This window comes from Chelmon rostratus, chromosome 18 (genome assembly GCF_017976325.1).
Source record: "Chelmon rostratus isolate fCheRos1 chromosome 18, fCheRos1.pri, whole genome shotgun sequence".
NCBI lineage: Eukaryota > Metazoa > Chordata > Actinopteri > Chaetodontiformes > Chaetodontidae > Chelmon > Chelmon rostratus.
The window spans coordinates 21,068,662-21,091,442 of record NC_055675.1 but is presented as its reverse complement, the minus strand read 5'-3'; the positions used below and the strand labels follow the sequence as shown (position 1 = coordinate 21,091,442).

Genomic DNA, 22,781 nt, shown 5'->3' with positions numbered 1-22,781 from the left:
AGTCTGAACAGTATCAAGCAGGTCTGCTTGAACGCTTTTAATCTGAACTCAGAGCTGTTTGAGATCACGCTCCAGTTTTAATCAGAGGAAATACTGCGAGGCTACAGGAGAGAACCGTCACCGTTATTTGGATTCTGCACAGATGAGGCGACTCAAACCAGATGTTAAGTGACATTTATCCAGCTGTGGAAGATGCATTTTTGATAACAAATAGAAAGGTAAAGTGGACAAAAAAAAACTGCTGGGATACAATCTGGATGTGAGTCAACATGCCAGATGTCTCAGTCTGAGCCAGTTGTAGATGATGACTTGGAGATGTGTCTTTGTCTTTTCTCTGAAATAAGAAAACATTTCAAGAGGAGCCTAAAAAGTCGTATTTAAGCTGTGCTTTGGTAAATGCTCGGTTGTACAACCAACATACGCTGGCATTGTGCTTTTTTGTCAATGTGATATTAATTTGATGAGTTAAAGGTCCAGTGTGGAGAAGCAGTGAGGTTGCAGACTACAACCAATGGACCACCCCTCGCCTCACCCTCACCTACGGCAGCCACTGCTGGCTCTCTAGAGTCAGGGTTTGGTTTGTCCGTTCTGGGCTACTGTAGAAACATGGCGGTGCAACATAGTGGACTCTGTGGAAGAGGACTTGCTCCCTCTGTACATATAAAAAGCTTATTCTAAGATAACAAAAACACAACAATTCCTTATTTCAGGTGATAACACACTAAAACATAACTATTAATATTAAACTTGTTTTAAAATTAACATTAACATTTCTGCCAATAGATCCCACTGAATCCTACAAACTGGACCTTTAATATTGTTTATTGTCTATTTTGGTCTTGACCAAAACTCTCGGCTCTGGTCTTTGACTGGAGCTGAAAAATAGCATTTCAGAAACAGCCCCGTCCCATACTGGCCAACTTACAAACTGGTAATTGGTCTCCCCCCTTTTGGTCCAACCGATGCGGTAGAGGGCCACGTCCGGGGCTCCGTGCTCCCAGGTGGCTCTGAACGAGGTCTGGGTCACCTCAGAGAACTGCAGGTTCTTGGGGGCAGGAACAACATCTGTTCACACAGACCGAAACAAGAGTGAGGAAGGATGTGTTGGTGATTACAGGGAGGTCTGAGAGATGAGGCAACATCATGTGAAGGCTATTTGCTGTAGCTACCAGCGTGTAGCTGACTGCACTTTGTAGGCCAGCGTGTGTGTGTGTGTGTGTGTGTGTGTATGTGTGTGTGTGTGTGTGTGTGTGTGTGTGTGTGTGTGTGTGTGCTTATGTGGTTTGTAAGTGTTGTGTTTGGTTTTCTGTTTGTGCTTGTGTACAAGTTTATTTGCATGTGCTAATGTGTGTATGTGTGCTCTTCTACTGTTATCTTTAGGAGGACCAGGTTTTAGACCATGACAGTGAGGACATTTTTGAAATGTGAGGACATTATTTGGCCCTTGCTTCTTCAAATGGTTGTTTAAGGGTCAAATGCTTCACAATTTTTCACTTCATTCATTCAGACATCGTGTTGATGTTTGCCAATTTCTTCTTCAGATGAGAGGTGTTCTGTTTTATTTTGTCCAACCAATAAGTACAACAAGTCACACATCTGCTGTTCCAAGGAGCAGTTAACTGAAATTCGCAAAAATATGACAGTAAATTGTTTTTTTTTTCTATCCTTTGACTTATAACAACCTGGACAGACAGGTCAAATCTCTCATCCACGCTGGCAGCCATTGTTCTGGCCAATTTTCTTTCACTACTGTAAGACTTGTGAATCTAGCTGGGGAGCTAGCTGGCTATATACAGCCCTGATTCCTGAAAAGCTGAGACACTGTGTAAATCATCAATAAAACATAAAAAAAAAAACAGTTTGTTGCAAATGATTCTGTTTTTATCTATGTTTAAGACAGCATCCCAACTTTTTCGGAATCGGGGTTGTAGGAAGATGATGTCGCCATTCTTAATCCTGCCTACAAAGCTGTGATTGGTCGATTGTTTCTCCAGTCAGGGAAAGAAACTGCCAGTAATCTAACACCAGACATTGATGAATGAACAAATCCGAGACTTGGGCTTTCATTCAGAGGTCTAGAACCAGGTTCAGTTAGTGTCAGGAGCCACAGAATCTACATGTCCATGGGAGATCCTCACAAGTATAGAACTACAAACTATACTGTGTGTGTACGTGTGTGTGCGTGTGTGAGTGAGTGCGTGTGTATGCATGCATGCGTGTGAGAGTGTGAGTGTGTGTGTGTACTGAAAACAATTTTTTCCACAGTTCATCTGGAATTAATGATAAACAGAGCCAATGCAGTAAATGATCACACACACAGATTTAATGGTGCACAGAGTCCGGAGAGTCCAGCCCCTCTGGAGGCTGGTTTTAGTCCAGGAGGGGAAGTGAAGAGAAAAGTGAAGCTAACACAGAACTCATCACCATTGCACACTTTGTTCACATGTCTGAAACATACGTACTGTTCAGGTACTGAACAGTACATATGTACAAGTCAGATTGGTCTTGATGTGGTTAAAGGGTCAGTTTACAGCTTTTAAATGGTATCAAGCCATACAGGTTTTTCTTTGCTTTCCTGAAGCTTTTGCTGCCACTTCAATACAGTGGAGGTCAATGGACTTCAAGTAAAAGTATACTTAACAATCCACAGAAAAAGAAAAAAGTGTTTTTGTGTGTCTGAGCTCTTAGGAGATTTAAATCAAATGTCTACATCTAGAGTTGGACCTTTCCCTTTGATCTACATGTCATGAGGATGGAATGGCAGAAAATAAGATTCAGACACATGTGAGACAAAGATGTGTAAGCAGCCAGGGTCAGAAACTCAAGCCATTGATCCAGTATGCAAGGCACTGAACGAACAGTGGGGCTGGTATGGTTCCAATGAACCTCTCTGAGGTGTGAATGTTTAAGAGGAAGTTGCTTGAAGTGAAAGATGAAAAGCAGATGCAGACCTGTGATAGCGGTTCCAAGCATTGGTGATCCTGGTCCCTCGTCATAGATCGGGGTGACGGCCACATCGTACTCAGTCTGGGAGATGAGGCTGGACAGGTCCAAGGTGGTGATGTCGCCGTTGACCTCAACCTGCCGGTGGAAAATTTAATCATCATTAACGAAATGCACTCATAGAGGGCATATCTTAACTGAGGCACCTCTAATTTTATTTCACTAATTATAGAAAATGTTCTGAATCTGCATCAAAGCACACATTGGCAGCCAATTTCTGACAAAGGCTGAAATCTGCACAAGTTATAATTACTTAGAAATTCTCAGATTCATGACAGCAAAGCTATTTTCAAATGTAGCACGTTTTCAGAGCGACAGATGTTAGTGAAATGCCATCAGGTTCTGCAGGGTCACACAGAGCTTAAATGTAACTGTGTCATCTAAATCTAGTTGCTATTGCGCAAATGAGTTCCTGCAATAGGTCACACTTCAAAGAACTTGGTGCAATTCGGTACAAGACTCAGGCATCCAGTCATTTCTAGAAAGAGCAGAGAATAACTGGATACAGGTGTTTGTCTGCTGTTCTAAATGAATGCACCTGTGTTAAACTGTAGGTGAAGACAGCAGGAGCTCAGCTGAAGAGCTTGGTACTATGGTTATTTGTGTAACCAATAAAAAATAACAAGCAAGCAAAACTTTTAAACACATTTGATTCTTTCACGCATTAAGAAAAAAAAAGAAATTTGAACACCTATAATTCCATAACAACTGAGTCAAGTGGTAATGGTATTAGCAGGATATTAATGTCTTACAGTTGTACCATAAGCTTATTGCTAATGATGTGCTTTTTATTTGTTAGAAACCGCATCTGAAGCTCTGGGGAAGTTATTAGGTGATTCAGAATGATTCAGTTTTTGGAAAGACTTGTTACAGTTTTATGTGAAATGAATATATTCGTAAAGATAGGCAGAGATAAATAAAAAATGAATATCTGAGCAAAGCTTTGATGTATGAAACGCTGAGACATGTTTCAGTTTTAAAAATTTTCCATTTCAGGGCAGAGCTAAGTGAAATAAGCAGCAGCAGAGACAAAAAGCAGCACTCAGGAGGCATTGATCCAACGTGTGCGCTTCTTCTATAGAGACAAGAAGCCTTCATCTTTAATCCGTAAGAGTAGTTGAGCTGGCGCATATCATCCATCAAAACTGTCTGGAAACGTCTCGCAGGTGTCCACCGACGGCACCTTCGGCTGCCGATTCAACCTAGACTGTTTGTCCTCCGTTGACATCCAAGTGAGAAATTATGAGGACGAAGTGGTGCTGGGATGATCCAGTCAGGCTGGGCTGAGGGCCTGAGCCAGCGCTCCTCTGCCAGCAGACTGCTTTTCTCATAAAGATCAGCCAACAACGTGGAGCTGCTGCTCTGCTCGGAGTTCAGCTGTAACTCTTGACTTGGTCCTGACTTCCTCACTTTCATCAAAATATCAAATGTCGGCGCTGGCTAAAACTCCACCATTATGAAGCTCTCTGTGAGGTTTTATTGTCTAAAGCCACCTTGAATGACCTTGCAAACAATACAAAGAGGTCTTAGCCACTGTGAGGGAGCAACAACTGACACCTGCCAATGGAAAAGGTCACAGCTGTACATCCCTGCTATACACATGAAACTCATTTAGACCAATTAAATTCAACTCTTCCTCGCTTCCATAATGAGGAGGGTGGTCGGGTGAGACACTCACACTGGCTAATTGGAAAACCGGGTTTATATCCACACCTTTCAGTTCACCTTCATAGCATTCGTTTCATGTCTCACTTTGGGAAAAATACTGATTCCCAGGTTTCCAGACATGTCCGTAAAGAAGACAACTGTCCCCAGTAGGACTTAACAAGGACGGAGCTCTGTTCTGAGAAGAGCCCCCGCTGTCGACCGACTGTGCCAGAGTTGGTGCCGTGACATCCAACCTATAAAGTCTAGCAAACATGTGGGGAGAGGCCCCACATGCTGCTGCACACACATCCTGAATAGACACTGAGCGTCGACAAGGTCTAGACCCCTGCTGGAATGCGCAAGTCAGCAGGAGGGTGGAGACCCTTACGAGTGTGAGCCAGAGCAATAGCATCTGCAATCTGCAGTGGGAGCGAAGGACAGCCTGCACGTCTGGCTGCCGTTGAGCCCTTCTCAGCAGGCAAAGACAAAGCCACAAAGCTCTGTGGGTGGCGTCTGGTGGCCGCCCCAGGCATCCATCCCCTCGCAAGCTTCCCATGATGGGGTGTTTCTTGTTATATGGCCTCTCCTTCATTGTCACCGCTGTCTCGTCGAGTAGCTCCGGGAAGATAAGCACCTGCAGGCCATGGGATGTTGAGCTCGTACATTTCCTGCAGGTCAAGATCCAGGGGACGGTAGCAAAGGTTGGTAACATTCCTCAGCAGTCGGGGGCTTTGTAGCCCCGTGAGTGCCAGCAAGGAAGATGGATTCCTCCTCTTCATCATTTAACAACAGGAGCTCTGAGTTGTCCTACTCTCCTCCATCATCGTCCACATCTTCTTCCGCTCGGTGCAGGTACAGCAGCCAAGCCACTGGAAATATCCACTTTTCCCTGCAGTGCAGCTGCTTCACACACCGCTCGGTCTACCCCTGATAGGTTAGCATGGCGGACTAGCCGGCAACTGCAAAGTAGCTCATGAGGGAAAGCAGTGCGGTGGATACATGGCTTGGAGGTTGCGGCAGCCTGAGCACTGGATAAGCCCAGACGGGCTGCACACACAGGGTGAGCGTTCCAGCCAGGGATTTTGTTGCCACATCGATGCTAGCAGGCCTGTGAGTGCATTCAACAGCTTGTGCAGCTACTAGACAGAAGTAGGGGGGGAAAAAAACTGCCTTTTCCATGGTAAAAGTACTGCTACTTTACACCAAAACTAGCCATAGAAGAGCACTGCTCCTGTTCGTGAACTAATGCTCAGTGCACTCAAACCGGTAGACAGTTTACCGATTAACCCCATGGCTTAGATGTATTGAATGCTGCTAGGTTTATGTCAACCAACTAATCAGTTAACTGACTAATCTTTTTCCATCTACCGCTACTGCACCTAATACTGCAGTGGAGGTGGAAGACAAAAGCTCAGTTGTACCTCTTTCAGGTCTCCTTCCTCTGGTTTGTAAGTGATGATGTACTTGCGGACCGCTCCAGGAGCAGCGTCCCAGTTGAGCCTCATGGTGCTGTGAGTAACATCAGTGATTCTGAGGACTCCAGCAGGAGGCCTGGGCACTGAGGGAGGACAGGGAATGGACATCCATTAAAACTTTAACCCTCTTCACTGAAGTATAAAAGCACTTACCAGCCCAGCATCACTAGCAATATTTTTGTGAAGACATTAAAAGATGCTGACAGATGTGGTGAAGCCAAAACTTACTGAAGAGCTGAAAAACAGACAGCAGCTCGGTTTTTAAGTGCTGCTGCTTTGGATATTCAGATTTTCAGTGCATCTGTTTTCTATCTATAAGTTCTCAATCCAAAATATAAACTCCAGCATGTGGGAGATGTGATCCAGCTCTTATAAACTAACTGCTGACATGAAAATAAAACTCAACTAAACTCTGTTAAAGTTCTTACCTTGATTAAAACCCTTCTAATTAAAAAAAAAGAGTTAAATTTGAAGGGATGACAGTTCTGGTGTCTTGCAGACATGATGCAGTGAACATCACACTTTTCCAAAAATAAACACACCTGTGACATTACTTGTTCAGAAACATTTCCTGATAATCACTTGACAGAGAAGACCCTGAGGCAAACGTCCTCTGAAGACAGAATTAATGAGACACATATGATCAATGTGCGTGACAGCTGAGGGGTTCGAGTACTTGGAAACAATCTAAACTTTACAGCCCATGTTGAGTATTTAAGAAAGTAATGCAGCGCCTGTGTATCTTGATGAAACGGAGCTCTTACAATGACAGGATGTTTTAGAACTGGTTGATAAAATCTTAGTTGAGTCATTTATCAGGCGGATGTGTCAGACAAGAACACAAACAAGCTGTCACTTCCTTAAGGTGGCGCCACAGAGCCCTCGAGCCAGCAGGAGTCTGTACAAAAGGCCATCCTCCATATATCTTAAATGAACCCTTAAATCCTGCCAGCGTTAGCCTGATTACGCTCATGTTCACCCTTCTCTTGCTGGAAGGTTTAGTTTTGCTCTAACCATTTGACAAAGAAGCTGCAGTAGTGGTCGCTAGGAGCAGTTTCACAAAGGTTGAAGAAGTATGTCGATTAAAGCGATCGCCTCAAGGCTTCTCACCACTTTTCTGTCACTGCTCTTCATGGATGCAGTTAGCTAGCTAGCTAGGTAGAAAGATGGTGCCGGCCTTCAAAGCTCTGTTTAGTCGACTGAATCAGAGTTGTGGTTGGCATTCAGAGCTCTGGAACCAGGCTCGACTTTAGCTGCTCACTGAGGCAGATGGTGTGTGTCTGTATCATAGCTGGAGGGGTGAGCATTCATTAATGCAACAGCCACCAGATCTCAATCCAACTGAGCATTTATGGGGGATGTTCAAGCAATGTGTTAGACATCGCTCTCCACCATCATCAAAACACCGAACGAGGGGATGTGTTTTAGAAGAATGGCGCTCATCCCTCCCGTAGACTTCAGACACACGGAGAATCTATGACAAGAAATGCTGAAGCTGTTCTGGAGGCCTGTGGTGAAACAACACCAACATTTTTGTTCTCATCTGGACAGTGAAGCGAGGATTATGCCCCAGCGGTGGAGTTTCTATGGACATTTTGACTGTGGACTTTTTCCCCTCGTCACTTCAAACCTGACTCGCCCAGTAAAACTGAGGTTATTTTGCTTTGTCGGTTGATATTTTTTCTTTCTGTCTCAAGAGGAGGTCTGCCTCTAAGCTAAGCCTTGTGTAATGTGCAGTACAGAATCAGTCGAGCATTACATACAGGTGACTCCGACCCCCTCCAGAGGGTCGCTGGCAGCTTCTCCGTGCAGGGCGAAAAGTGAGATGGTGTACGCTGTGTTGGGTATCAGCTGCACCAGCTGGACGTTAGTTACATCTCCTCCAACGCGGACCTACAGAAGGATAGGGGGGAGTACAAGAGCAGGGAGAGGGGTGGGGGGGTAGATGGGGGAGAAAGAGGAATGCAGGTGGGGGTCGGACAGGACTATAAGAAGCTGTTGTGTTGTTGTTGTTCTTTTAACTGAACACCTGGTGAACAGGCCTGACTCCCCCCGCTGACCTCTAAAAGGAGCACACACTCTGGGCTTATAACAAACTGCACTAAAGCTGCAGATGAGGTAACTGTGACTTTTAGTGCTTCCACACAAACTGACAATGACACAATAATGCTAAAGATGTAATGTTGTTCCCAGCTTCACACCAGCGTTTGTGCATGTTTTAGCCCAATTTATTGCAAACGACCTACAGTGTACTCAGAGGTTTCTTCCTGGTTTGGGTCCCTTAATTCCAGTAAAGGCAAATCGCAATGTTCTGGTGTGCAGCGACATTTTAAACAAAGTTTCTTCCAACCTTGTGTCAGCAGATTGTGTTTGTCCCTTCTCTGTTTCAACATGACAGTGCACTAGTGCGCAAAGCCAGGAACGCTCCGTGAAGAGATGGTTTTCCCAATTTGGTTTGGAAAAAAAACTTGACTGGCCCGCAAAGAGCCCTGACCTCAATCCCATGCAACACCTTTAGGACGAACCGGAACCCTGACTGCGAGCCAGACCTGATCACTCAACATCAGTGTCACTAATGCTCTTGTGGCCGAATGGGAGCAAATCGCTGCAGCCAGGTTCTGAAATCTGGTGGAAAGCCTACAACCAGAAGAATGGAGGCTGTTACAGCAGCAGATTAACGCCCAGGATTTTAGGCTTTTTCTGGGGGTGTCCACATACTTTTGGCCTTGTAGTGTTTAAATTACACTATTGTCGACTATTTTCTAAGTACAACATAATTCAATGACTATGATTTTTGCTGGGGTCTGTACCACACAGGCATGTTCCCTTATGTCTGCAGAATGTGATCTGTAGGCCTCTCATGCATCTGTAGCACCACAATGCTTCATCTATCATGAACGTTGGGACACATCTCAAAATTTATCAAAATATTGACCAACTGTTCAGCCCGACTATAAATTTGGTTGAATCAGTATTTAATGTCAAATGATTGATGTTGATAATTAAGGCAATGCTCCACTTCATTCTGAGGCCCTGATTCATACTTAAGGTGCATATTTTCCAGTAAAGACCACCGTGCTGTACATTAAATCAGCCCTTACGTTTTCCTCTGCTGTATAACTGCACATGAAAGTTTACACCACAGAGTCATTCAGTTCCACCCGTATAGCATCTGTTCTGCTTATATCATTCTGATGACTTCACGCCGTGAGCTAATCCTTCCCATTACCCAGCGTGTCTGTGGGCTCTGCTTTTTTTGCAGGCCTGGCCTGAACCGCGCTGTTACAGTCCACTTCCCTTTCTGCGAAGCCCTCATCGCGTCGCCATCTGGAAGCAGTAAGGCGGCGCGAGCAGAAGACCACTCTTATAAAGTCAATGTGGAAACGCTGAACACACAAATTAAGAAGTGTGTGAGTTTCTTGTGGGTTCATGTGTGTGTTTCTCATGTTTAAAAGTGTTGCTGTGCCTGGTGTTGTAGTGTTGTTCACATTGTGGAGACAGCTGTTCAAACACTTTACATTCGGGGACATAATGCTGGTCCCAGAAGGTAAACCACTACATCTTAATGTTAACATTTTTTGTTTTTTGGTTAAGGTTATTGTCAGGGTAATGTTTCCCTTCTTCTTTCCTTCCTCCTGTTCCTTCCTAATGTTTCCCTTCTTCTTTCCTTCCTCCTGTTTTTTTTATTTCCTGTGGAGACTCAGTTTCCCATCATTCACAGGCAGGGGTAAGGAGTAGCTTTATCGCCTCGGCTAGAAGTGTTCCAACCTCAGCTAACAGGGCATGAGGCTAACAAAACATTAGCAGGGGTTAATACTATGCAAGCTAACGTGGTGAGATGCTATCATGGAATCAGTTTAGTTTATTGTTTTAGGTAGTTACTTTAGTTAGCAGCTAAGTATGCACAAGGCAAACTCATTGTTAGCTGGGCTAAACTAAGACAAGGCTACCAATCTTTCAGCTGCAAAGGTCAAGCAATTAGCAGAGCGATCACCTCCTCTCTACTACTGGTACAGACTAATTACTGGTGTCTGTCAATAAGCTTCAAACCATGTCCCAGTTGAAAACACATCCTCATTGGTTGCATTTGAAGGTAGCGTTACTGTACCTCTTTCTCCACCTGTGGCTCTGTAGCATTGATGGATTTGTACAGAAGCATGTAGCCTGAGGCACCGTCCGCCTCCTCCCATCTCACCATCATGGTGCTTGAGGTCTCGTCGTAAACATTCATGTTCTTCACAGCTGACAGGGGCACTGAGAGGACAAAGATACAGCGTCAGAGCGAGGACTGGATCAATATAACACCAGGAACATTCGGTTTAATGTCTTTTAGTAGATCAAAATGACACCAATGGCTGGCCAATCCTCGAAATGTGCTGTTTTAATAATATAAACTTAATGCTTTGATGGAATTTGAATTACCTGAAGAGGACTAAGAGCAATGATTGTAGATTCTTTGGATCAAATGACTGACTGAGTGGGTCAGAAATGATCTTATTCAATATTTGGCAAAGAAAAAGGATAATGATACAAACAGGCGAGCAACATGAGGTCATATTTTAGAAAATCCCAGGATGCTCCAGAGAGATCATAAAGTTTAGTACTTTTGACGTTCTGCTGAATATTTGGTGTCACATGCTGGTAAGAGCTCCGGGTTTTTAAAGAATATTTTCTGTGGAGTATTTTGGGGAATTTTTTAGGTTTTATTTGACAGTTCACACTTTAGTTTTGCACATATTTGAGCAACCTGACCATACTTTACTGCTTTCTGTGATTCTGTGATGCAACTTTAGCATAATGTCAAGAAGAAACCTGTTTTTCCTAATGGGATGGAGGTTTTGGCAAATACTCTCTATTTTAGTTCAACAGATCCCATGAAAAGACTTGAACCTGCAATGAACTGATGCCACGAACAAGGACTTTGCGTGTATCTAAAGACTGAGTAATACCTTTGTGTCATAGAACACAAAATAAATCAAATAAAATAAACAAATCTAAATAAATTGATTTCTACAGATAAGCCAACACACAGGAGAAATTATATGCTCCTTCATCACAGAGCTTAAACAGAACGGACGTGAGAGAAAATGAGTTCTCAAAATAATCTGGCTTCTTGTTTGCAGAAATGTGGTGACGGTGGAAGGAAAAGGAAAGAGCCAATGGGATGATGCCAGGCTGGCTACTGAAATAATTTATAGGCTTTTACTGTGAAACAGGATGTACCATTTTGAGCACGAATCAACAGAAAATGTGTGATTTGTGGTGTTTAAGAGTGTGGTTTGCACAATAAATCCAATCTCCTGACTATGTTAGCACAATGCCAGATCAATAGAGGACACCCCCACCCAAAACCGCAGCCCCCGGCCTGCACACACTTTACTGTATGTTTGAGTCACAATGACAGACTGCAGACAGAAGGACGTTATGTGTCCTGTTAGTGTTAGTTTAAAAATGAGGCCACAGTGATCTAATGGCTGCTGGTGCCATCCAAGTGGACGACAGCAGAACAATCAGTTATTGTTTTATGACAATGGGAAACTGCTCATTGTAAAAATCAGTTGCACATTTAAGAACAAATAAAGGAAACATTAAAGGGCAAATGAGCAAATAAAAGCACTTAGAGCCAAGAGCTTAACATGTTAAAATCTATCAGTTTATTTAGGATATAAGCAAAGCCTGCAGCCGTGATAAATCACTTTTTAACTGTTGTCTCTATGGCTCGAAGTGATTCCCACTTCACCCACCGCAGACTAACATCAGCTCACTGCATTGCATCATGGGATGTTGTTTGTGTTCAGCACTTTTCCGCCTCAGATGCTAAATAAACAGAGATGCTGGAGCAGATTTGCAGCGGTGAAAAAGCAAGTAAACAAGCTCCACCGACGCGTGTGAAACACGATAACGAGCAGAGAAATCAAGCTGTTTATGTCACAAACCATATGGAAGAAACAGAATGCTTATCCACAGCAGTGAAACGCCACAGAGTGATGACGCTATGTGCTTTTCAAGCTCCTCTTTAATCACATCTGTCGCCCCAAAGGGCAACCAGTGTCCTGTGAAAAGGCCTTCCAGCATGGAAGCTGAGCCCTTCTCTCATCAGGGCAAAGAGGCAAAGAGGAAGAGACTTATGAAGTTCAGTGGCGAGGGGGAGAACAAGGAGAGGAAAGAAAGAGGCGAAGAAGAAACACTTACAGGTGGTCTCAGTGCCCTTCAGAGGCTCGCTGCTCTCCTCCCCAGCCACGGAGTAGACATTGACGAGGTACTCGGTCAGAGGCGTCAGGCCTTCCAGGACTACGGTGGTCACAGACCCATCGACCATCAGCTGAAAGGATAAAGGACTGGTCATTACACTGTGGCCGGATTTTTCCAACTTGACTAATTTTCCAAATAATCCAAACTTGTAACAGTTACGAGAAAGTTCTTGCACATCATAAAGTCTTGTTGGCAGGTGTGTAGAATCAAGCCAAAGACTCCCACACCCTGAAATCTGAGCCAGACAAAAACACCAGCAAACTGAAGTGGCAGCAGAAGTCTCAGTGACAAAGTACGTCTACAGATGGACAAAAATAACATCCAAGGATGAACCGTATTAATTAGGTGTAATTCCAAAAGCTTACAGACTCATTGGTGGTGGTCCAGGTGTCATATTTCCACTATTATTAGACGATTATTGTCTCTGAGGCTGAAACTATCATGCTGCTCATGCGCTGGTGGGAAAGTCCTAAACGGTGTCACATTCCTGTGCTATGCTGCTGGAAAACCAAACCCAGAGGAGAGAAATGACAAACAAACACAACGAGGCTGCAGCTTCTTTAACTGGCTCTGTGGTCTGCAAAAAAAACATCTCTTTTATCATGTCATTAATGTCTCGAATTGATTAAACTCAACCGGCTTCTAATGCAAAACAAGTGCTTTGAAGCATTTTCTAAGCTTATTTTTTCTTGATTCTAGTGGAGCCACCTGCTTTAGTCTTTGTTGAATCAAGGTAGAAACACTCAGTCCTACAGAATTCTTATAAATATTCTTATTTTTCACCTTTTTAGGACTTAATTAGAAACAGAGGTGAGTCAATAAGAAACCATTTTTGTAGCAGAGGCTGCTCTAAGAAGAAGATCAGGGAAAGCAGGGAGAAGAACGGCACTGAAGGCCTTTAATGTAAAAGATGTTTTCACTCTTCTCCCGCCTGGCTTTGGCAACTGTTTTACTACATTCATGTGGCTGATCTGATTGGCTGAGGTTAGCCTGTGATGGACAGATGGTCCATCCAATCACCTGCCAAGTACTTTTTGAAAGTGCCTGCCCTTTCCCAAACAGTTTTCAAGGACGACTTCCCAGATGGTTCTGTGTAACAAACCATCAGCTTAGGTGGTTTTGCATGTTTCAGCAGAATCTGTTTACACTTTAACTCTATGACAGAAAAAAAACCTATTTAACTTTTTTGAGTATTTTGCCTTTTTTAAGATTAGAATATTTTGGGGGATTATTTTTTTGCTTTATCTGATTGCAGACAGTATAAAGACAGACACAAAGACTGGAGACACTGCAGTTATGCAGGATCAGAATTCTCCAACATCCTAAGTTGTAGCGCTGCACAAAGTCGCAGTAGTTATTGTTCCTCTCATTAAACCATCTTTTGGTTTTGGCACCATGTGGTGGTGGAGACATTCCTTTTTGTGTGGTTTAAGTTGGATCGGTTAAATTGGAGTGAATGTTGTCAGACCTTCACGAAAACAGAGCATGTTCGTTGTACGGTGACGCATTCGTCGTGTTAGGCAAGTTTCAAGCAACATGCTGGTTTTCATCGTATGACACAAAAACACCCACTTAAGCTGATTGCCACAACCTTTTTTTCAAGCGTTCACAGTAAAATGTTTCATCCCTTGGAAGTGGGCCATGGCCTCAACCCTGACCCTGTTACTGACTGCTTGTAATTTATGAACTCACTCTCTTGTTGCACTGGTTGTAAATCACTGTCGATAAGACCTTCAGCAAATACCCAGCATGTAAATAATATATATCTCATGCTGTTACGTTCATATGTGCTTTACGGTCCAATGTAAACAGATGAAAGAAGAGCGAGAGGCCGCACGTTGAGGCGTCTCAGCCCAGTGTGAGGTCTATAACGTTAAACTAAGTGGATCCAGTGGAAACTCTGCTTGATTTCAGACGGGTCCGATTATAATCACACAGGCTCCATTTGACAAGGGCCAATAAAAGCACAAAGCATGGAAAAGACCCCAGTGCTCTGTTTTCAAAGGTAGGATTGACAGGAGGTTAAGTGCAAACTAAACGCAGGTTCACCAAAGCAACTGGCATCCAGACCTCAGTCCCTGAGGGCCAAGTACACGAGACTTGAAAAGAAGCCAGACCTGCGGATTTGGAAACACTTTCAAGAGGTGGTTTTCAACCTGTCTTGTGAGGTTTACCACAAAGCACAACACATACCAGAATATTAAACAACAGGGGGGGATTTAAGTGTCAATTAGTGTGCTTTTGTGTGACTGACAACCTGTCATTATCTAAATTTTAAAAAGTAGTAAATTTCACCTGTCTGGTACGGCGCACAGATACAAACCATCCTATCTGCTACAGTTTAAGCCGGGACCAATGGGAGCCGAAGGGGATTAATAAGCAAACAAGATGCTATTTGATATTCGGGATCTCATCCAGCACTCACAGATGGTAAACATGAAGTTTCTGGACAAGGAAGCACACTGGGTAGATTCATTTCATGAATTTCTGTGAAACAGACCAATTATCTGAGTCTTTACACCATTTGTACCTGGAATAATGGAGTAAAAGTGATCAATTATAGATTCAGCTCTTTCTGTGGAAACCAGCTTCAAGATGTGAGGGGTAAAATCTCTCCTGTTTTTTTGTTTTGGTTGATTTTAACTCTCTGTGAACACTTTGAGACGTACCGAAGAAACATCACGCTAACGTGGAAGGTAACAGGAAGAGGGAGGAGCCTTATCTCACCTCCTGGGTGGGTCCTCCAGCCACAGTCATGTAGGTGACGCGATACTTGTCGACAGAGCTGCTGGGCGCCGTCCAGGTGGCACGGAAGGAGCGGTGGGTCACCTCTGAGGTCACCAAGTCGGTGGGTGCCTCCAGTTCACCGCCTGAAAAGTAATGGACAAGAGCTGGAATATGATCTGACAAGTCAAGTATTTCACACTGTGAACCTGCCGCCACAAATCTGTCCTGGTTGTGTTTGTTCCTCTGACAGCGAGACTGTTGGGCCGCTGTATATTTCAGCTCTTCTGACAAAGCTTTTCTTTAAAATGTGCTTTTCTCCAGCTGTGCTGTAAATCATCTTTGTATTTCCTCTCAAAACTGATTTACAGACAAAAAGCACTTCCAATGTGAAGGTTTCCATCAGATGCTTGGATCTGTGTCACAACATCTTTCGATGGCCTGAAATAATAATCGTGGTTGTCGGGCAGAATTTAGTCAAATTTATTAATCTGCATTTTTTGGATGTGACCTTCTGCTTTTCTATCTTAAAGAGCAAAATTGTCTTGTGAATAATAGAACACTTTGTTCTCATCCAGGGATTACAGTGACTGCATAATTCATGCTTTCTTCTTGTCAGCAGTCATTAGTTACATCATTCAGACGGGGTGAAAGCAGCTGTACCAAGGAAGTGTACTTTAACTGATATTCATGTCTTTACTTGGACGAAGGGTTTACGTCGTCCGTCACACGTACAGTAACTTTCATGCCCGCGAGCACCTGTAAAACCAAATAAGAGGCTGTAGCAAAATATATGGTTGTCATTCTGAAACTCTATGGCTTTGTAAATTCCGGAAAAGCAGAACGTTGTGAAGTTTCAATCTGACCTTCACCACTAGTAACTACTAAAAGCTGTAAATCTGACTCAGCAGTAGTCAAAGAAAAAGCCTGAGTCCCAGCTGCAAGCAGCAGCGGCCAAGCTCCGTTCGAGCAATGCAGTAAGGCAAAATGCATAGCAAGAGAGTCAAATCTGAAACAATTCATCCCCACAGTCAGGGGCTTTTTTAGACCTCAGGTGTTGTTTATAGCGCCACAATGAGGAAAATATGTGTGCAGTCGCTTTGGATGAGGCTGCATCATTTCGCCAAGTTTGGGGAGGAAATATTATGAGAATTAAAGCAGAACTGGGAACAGCAGAGCAGTGTGCGGGCACTTTTTCCATTTTGGTTGTGCAGCTTATTGTTGCCAAGCACCTTCAAAAATGTTTGGATGTGTGTGTGTGTGTGTGTGTGCATCTCCTAATGAAGGGAACATTTTTGTCAATTTATCACATAAATCAGGTACACAGAAACAGTTTGAAATAAATTCCTTCAGCCTTATTTCTATTCAATTTGTTTCACATTTTCTTGCTGAGGAAAACACTGTCACTTATATTTATTTGCCCGTTCATTCCTTTTGAAAAACAGTCCAATATCTCAAATTTCAAGCTAAACGGTTGATATTTCTCAAAGATCAATTCTGTTTCACATTTGGTCATTCCTTTATGAGCACAAGGGCGTGTTTTCTTTTGTATTAGACTTACAGACCAAATTAATCAGGTAAGTCTTGGCTACTTTTTGATGCCCTTTGATGCTACATGTGACTCTTTTCCTACCTGGACCCTTGACACTGTTACACAGGTTGACGCTGAGGTCGTCAACGATGTCCAGCAGGAACTGGAAGTCGTTGACGTTGTACATGTGGATTTCATCGGGGTCGGAGGCGATGGACCTCAGCTCGTTCTCGTCAGCGTTCTTCACACCTGAGAGAACAATGCATCGTCAAAACTGCGCTTGAAAAATGAGACCTTAAGACGAGACGAGTCAAGTGTTTCCAAAGTGACACATCGCTCACCGATCGCATAGAGCTCGATGCCGCTGTCTCTCAAGTTCTGCGAGTTGAAGACGATTTCGTCCTGGGACTTTCCGTCAGTGATCAGGACTCCGATTTTGCGGGAGTTCGCACGCAACCCCACGTTGGGTTTGAAGTTGTTCTGAAGGATGTAGTTCAGAGCCATTCCTGTATGACAGGAACAAAGCTTTAACAAAGCTTTCATACTGTGTATTCTGCTCATGTGACGAGTTACATGTAGACTGTATGTGAATATCAGCTTGTCTGTCGTCTTACAGTTCTGGGACAACTCCAACTCATCTAATGACACTATTACCAACAAAAACTGCACAGTAAGTACATTCATTTTCAGAGTTTTTGATCAAAATCTACCTTGCCATTGCACTTTTTGAGTAATAACCACTTCAGTTCTCAGCTAATGGACCCAAATAACGAGGAAAATATTGGATTTGGATCAGTTTAAACCCAGTCTGGATTGAAGTGCTGTTGAATCACCTGTCATGGTGTTGCCTCCTTTGTACGGAAGGTTGGCGACGGCGTCCAGCAGGGACGCCTTGGTCGGGTGGGCGTTCAGGTGCCACTCAGTCTTTGGGTCTCCACTGTACTGAGCCAGACCTGCAGGAAACACAAGCAGTGTGTAAAAGCAAAAGAACAAACCAATAAACAAAAAAAAACCTCACAAAATGGTGCTTATTATGCAGGTTTAACAACAAACTAGTTGTACTAGTTCATGTCCGAACAGCATTAATAAAATAGTGGGAGAAGTAGTTACAGTACAGTTAGTAGGTCTTTAAGTACTTTTTACTCTACCACTGTACTTTTATTCATTGGCTGTGAGCAGTAGGTAGTTTATAGATCAAGATAACATGTGACAAACCCATAAAATATGATAAATTGCTTTAGCTCAAACAAGTTTAAACAATCCAGCCATAGTGCATAAAGTAAGTAGACCAGACACAGCGTTAAAATACTGCAAAGAGACGAGCACAGCAAGATTCTAACAAACTTTGGAAGACACTTGTAATGGAGCATTGCTACATTGCAGTATAAAGGCTTGGTGTACAGCAGTACTACATATAATAGTAACAGCTGTGGCGTGAAAACATTACCAATCTGGACTCTTTCGGGGCTGATGTCGAACACGCTGACCATGCGAGCGATGAAGTTGCGGATGGTTTTGAAGTTGATGCGGCCGATGCTCCAAGAGCCGTCGACCAGCAGCACGATGTCGGCCATGGCCGTGGTCTTACACTGGGTGTCTGCAGAGAGACGGCGAGGGGAGGCAGTGAGCGAGACACCGCAGACACGCACCGCGAGCGTCCGTTCACTTTTACATGAACTGTTTGAGATGAATGTGTGTGGAAAGTGAGGAAAAAGTGAGAGGAAAACTTTGTGGGATGCATCAGAGAAGAGAGCACTGAGGAGCAGGAGTAGGTCATAAAACTCTCACAATCACAAGATGTTTATACAGCAGAGTGTTTTTGCACAGCATTATGTAACACAAATAATTCACACTTGTAACACATTGTGTAACAGCTGTCATTTCTGGATTAACTGCTCTCTCTTCGGGGACTTTTTTCTCTCTCTCTCTCTCTCGCAGCGCAGCCAGTCGTCTGGGTTTTTACATCCACCGATGAATGAGCCCTGTGGTCTTTTCTGGCTGACGCTGAGGCTGACACCTCCAGCAGCAGGACTTAGCCTCTCTGACACTGTGATAAACGAGGCCCCCTGTTCCCAAAAGTTACTGCGCATTCCTGCTCCAGGCACCTGTAGGGGTGAAAAATGGCCGCTCGACCTCTTTTCTAGGACGACACGCCCCGGCCGATGTCGAGCACTTAAAAACCAGGCCCCTGTGAGTGCAATTGAAAACAGGTTAGGAGACAATCGATTTCATTTTTTTGTTCTTTGTCAGCAGGCCACAGAAACACTTGCTTGATGCTAAGAGGAACTGAGTCGGATGGTTGACCGCGGTCTGTTTGAGTTATACCACCGCCGGTAAACAACATGCTCATATGTCCCTCCGACATTCATTAATAAAAACAGATGTCATAAACAGATGCAGCTTTAAGAGGCATCTAATATGCTGCAGACGACCGCTGGATCCAGTGACTCTGGGTCTCAGCAGATGAATATCCAGCTCGGTCTGACTGTGGGAGAGAAGCCACTGGTGCACAAACCTGCAGCAGCTCTGACTTTTGTTGTTTTTGCTCTCAGGCTGAAGGCCGCCCTAAAAACTGAAATGAAATTAAGTCCGGATCCAAAATCAAATACGCAAAATCTGATGTGTTTACTGACGGTGTCAGGATGAGGTTGGCTTTTTTGTTTTTTTAAAATGTGAGTGATGTCATTTTGGAGGGAACCCTCTTTCGTGTTTCAGGGTTGTTGTGACGTCACATTTTGAGAATTGTCAGTTTTATTGATGATCTAACTGTAATCTGACTAAACTGCACACCTCAAGTGCACAAACGGAATCTGTAATGTTGGAAAGTGAAGAGCTTATTTTCAGTCTTGAAAACAGTAGCTTGATGAAACAACCCCAAAGCATTTCCAGAGCTTTGAAGAGTAGGCATGACGAGTAGCCATTTTAAGCCATGTCACATTTTCAGTATACAAACATATACATTTTAAAAAATGAGGCAAGCAAGCTAAAATCATGTTGAATTTGATCTTTTCCAGTGTTCACATGTTAGCCTCTTCTTCTTAAAAACACGACCTTATTCCAGATTATGTCCCGTGATTTAATAGAATGTTGATGGAAACGAGTTGAATTTTCTCGCTTGACTGTCAAGTTTTTCACACTTTATTCAAAGCAATAAAGCTTTAATGACCTCTAAAAAACTGTGTTATCGTAGCATACGAAGGACACCTCAAAGCAGCTCTGCCAGACCATATGGACCTGTCAGAAAGTCTGGATTAAAGCCTCCACTGAGCAGCCTGCCATGTGAGAGCTGCAGTTTAATATATGAGGATCTCTGAGTAGAACCTCGGTGGAACATCCTGGCCGGCTCCCCATTCTGTGGGCATTCGGTCACCGTGTCTGGTCCCCATTACAGCAGGAATTTCTGCCCAGGGTCAGCACCCCCTCAGGGTCTTTTGAGAAGCGTAACATTTTCCTAACTGCATACATCCCGGCGGCACATCAAGCTCCGAATCATTAAAAAAGTCTGTAATTGCAAGCAGAGCCCCTTTCCACACTTTAAACAACATCACGATGAGATATATCTGCTTTTGAATGACTAAAAAAACATTTGGGCAGCAGATACTGAGTTCAATAATAACTCATCTGGGAGCTAATGAAGATATAGTATGTTTGTGGTGACACCATTAAAGGCCAGCACATCATTTGGGTGGCTGCTCAGACACTGGCACATACGTAGCACGTGAGACAGTCAGGGAACATGTCCAATTGGGAAATTTATAAATGTTAATGTCAACACTTCAGCACATGTTAAATGGCATGTCATTGTGCTCCAGATTATACTCTAAATGAGATATGAGGGAGGTGAGGAAACGTGAGCCAAGCAGCTCTAAATAATTTGTTCTAATCATAATCATCTGCGCCTGAATTTTAGTCTGCGATTCCAAAGAGACAGCAATATTAATCCCCTTCGACAACAAATAATTCAACGTTCAAGCACTAATCTGCACGCCGCTTCAAAGTCAGACACTCCCGTTCTGAAATGATTTGGATCAGACAGCGTCTGGCCTGCAGGCCTGCTCTTTAGGGCTGCTAATGGAGTGCGGGTTGTAGTGTGGAGGAGTTATCAGCTTTTACCAGACGAATCGAGAGGAGGCGGTTCAGGCACCCCTACGAGGGTCGTCTTCTCCTCTCCTGCCAGAGGCAAACTCTGCCCTCCTTCAAACATCCCAAATACGGCGACAGAGTACTTTGTTCCTGACCTAAGGGGAAAAGAAAAGGACAAAAACCTACATCAGTCTTTCAAAATCTCAATGAGAAGACCAAAATGAGACGTGCACAATTTGAACGAAAGTAGCTCCTGGTCTGTCAAATGATTTAACCTTACTGGCTCTCCTACAACTGCAGATAATGATTTTTCCTTGACCTTAATTCCAAAATTAGACATCCACAGTTTAAACAAAAAACCCTCCAAAATGACTCACAGCAGACAGCACAAATCTGCATTAGGAAAAAGTGTAAAATGTGTTTGTTTTATGTATAACAGCTGGTAAAATAGGTCCATGTCATCCTCCTGCCAATTATAATCACCGTAAGGTAGGAATAATTGTATATAATACTGCCAACACCATTCAACAAGCTGCAAAATAAATTATGTTAATGATGAATGATTCTGCTATGGTGTTGCAGAATGGTTGGTAGGGCATTTCATCCTGCTGTACGCGGGAGGCAACACCATGACAGGTGATTTAACAGCACTTTGAAATGTATTTACTTTCCTTATTTTGGTTAATCATCATCTAAAAACTGAAGCTGTTATTGCTCAAAAAAGTGCAACAACAAAGGTTTTCCTTAAGAGTTTGAATAAATACTCTCATAATAACTCCATATTCCAGGCTGTATGAGGCGGTTGCTATGGTGATACCAGCCTCTGGGAGGGATTACTACTGCAGATTGCTGCTATGGTCATGATAAGTTAAAGAAATGCTGGCTAGCTATGTTGACTCAGGTGATTTAGGTGCACATGAGCCTTTCCTTTAGCTTGTCTTTGTTTTACCCTCTAATATGTATTGTTTCCTCAAAATATTTAAATATCTAATAGTTCAGAAATATTACCTGAGTTCCTCTAGAACGACTGTGCTATCATAGGGGCCAACAAGGAGTTCCCCCAGGTCAACTTCATTCCCAGTGGGGTGAAAGGTGACTTTGTAGCCTTTAACATCTCCAGGTGCTGGATCCCAAGTGACTCTGAAACTGTTATTGGTGGGCTCTGAGGTCTGGAGGTTTCTTGGAGGCTTGTAAGGCGACACTGAAAAAGACGAACCCAGCCAGAACTTCAGGACAAACGCAAGCAGAATAACAGCTTAACACAATTCCAACTGTTGGCGGAGGTTTTGAAGATCAGCCACACCACATTCAAGCCAGTTTCTCATTAGTCCATAATGCAATACCTTGAACCCGGGTGTCATTTGTTAAAAAGCCCAGTGTCATGCTGTGTGTTAGTAATGGTAGCGTGTGATTGAGCATATGTTTAACTGTGATTTTAGTGTTTTGGTGAAAAGACGCTGCTCCTCCGCAGTGCAGCAGCACCTGTAGTGTGAAAAACATTCATCATAACAAGTCGTTTAAACTTGAAGTCAGTCCTAAAATCTTATTTTTGGCGGAAAAAATCTGCGATTTGGATCACAGACTCTCACTTGTTGCAAAGGCAGCATGATTTGTGTTCATGTTTCTCTTGAAACAAGTAACAAAGTTGTCAAACAGCACAGTTTTTGATTCATTTGTTTTGCAATACTGACATTTAATAGAAGCCATCTGAGATGGAAGTCCTTATCCTGACCGTCAAGGAATCTCATTTTGGGGCCTTTTTACTACATAACCCAGAGTCAGATAAAGTTGTACATCTCCTGTTGAGCAGTGAGATTAGCCTTGGTCAGCTAAATGAATGCACGTCTATGGCATCAAGCATCAGCTCCTTTCAAAACTAGAGAACTGTACCTTCATTTTGTAGCTTCATGCTTACCTGGTATGAAAGGTTTCCTTTAAAAATTGTATTGCTTATATCAGAAATATGCAGCTTCACACACTGTGGGAGCATTGAAGGGTAACGGAAGTTTAAGGTCACATTTATACTGATAGTTCAAGCCAAATCTGGGGTTTGCAAGAAAATGTTA

At 43.3% G+C, this 22,781-nt stretch overlaps 1 protein-coding gene across 1 annotated transcript in view; it reads right to left on the bottom strand.

Annotated features, from left to right (window-relative positions):
* Nucleotides 1-22,781, bottom strand: part of col12a1b (collagen, type XII, alpha 1b) — a 130,657-nt gene that overhangs the window by 73,691 nt on the left and 34,185 nt on the right. The window contains exons 16-28 of the mRNA XM_041958233.1: nt 21,724-21,916; nt 20,746-20,870; nt 18,080-18,229; nt 17,466-17,585; nt 16,974-17,138; nt 16,735-16,881; nt 15,105-15,247; nt 12,318-12,447; nt 10,234-10,379; nt 7,889-8,018; nt 6,072-6,208; nt 2,952-3,081; nt 926-1,065 (exon numbers count right to left, since the gene is read on the bottom strand). Of these exons, the coding sequence (XP_041814167.1) occupies nt 926-1,065; nt 2,952-3,081; nt 6,072-6,208; nt 7,889-8,018; nt 10,234-10,379; nt 12,318-12,447; nt 15,105-15,247; nt 16,735-16,881; nt 16,974-17,138; nt 17,466-17,585; nt 18,080-18,229; nt 20,746-20,870; nt 21,724-21,916 (1,856 nt within the window). The remainder of the gene's footprint in view (nt 1-925; nt 1,066-2,951; nt 3,082-6,071; nt 6,209-7,888; nt 8,019-10,233; nt 10,380-12,317; nt 12,448-15,104; nt 15,248-16,734; nt 16,882-16,973; nt 17,139-17,465; nt 17,586-18,079; nt 18,230-20,745; nt 20,871-21,723; nt 21,917-22,781) is intronic.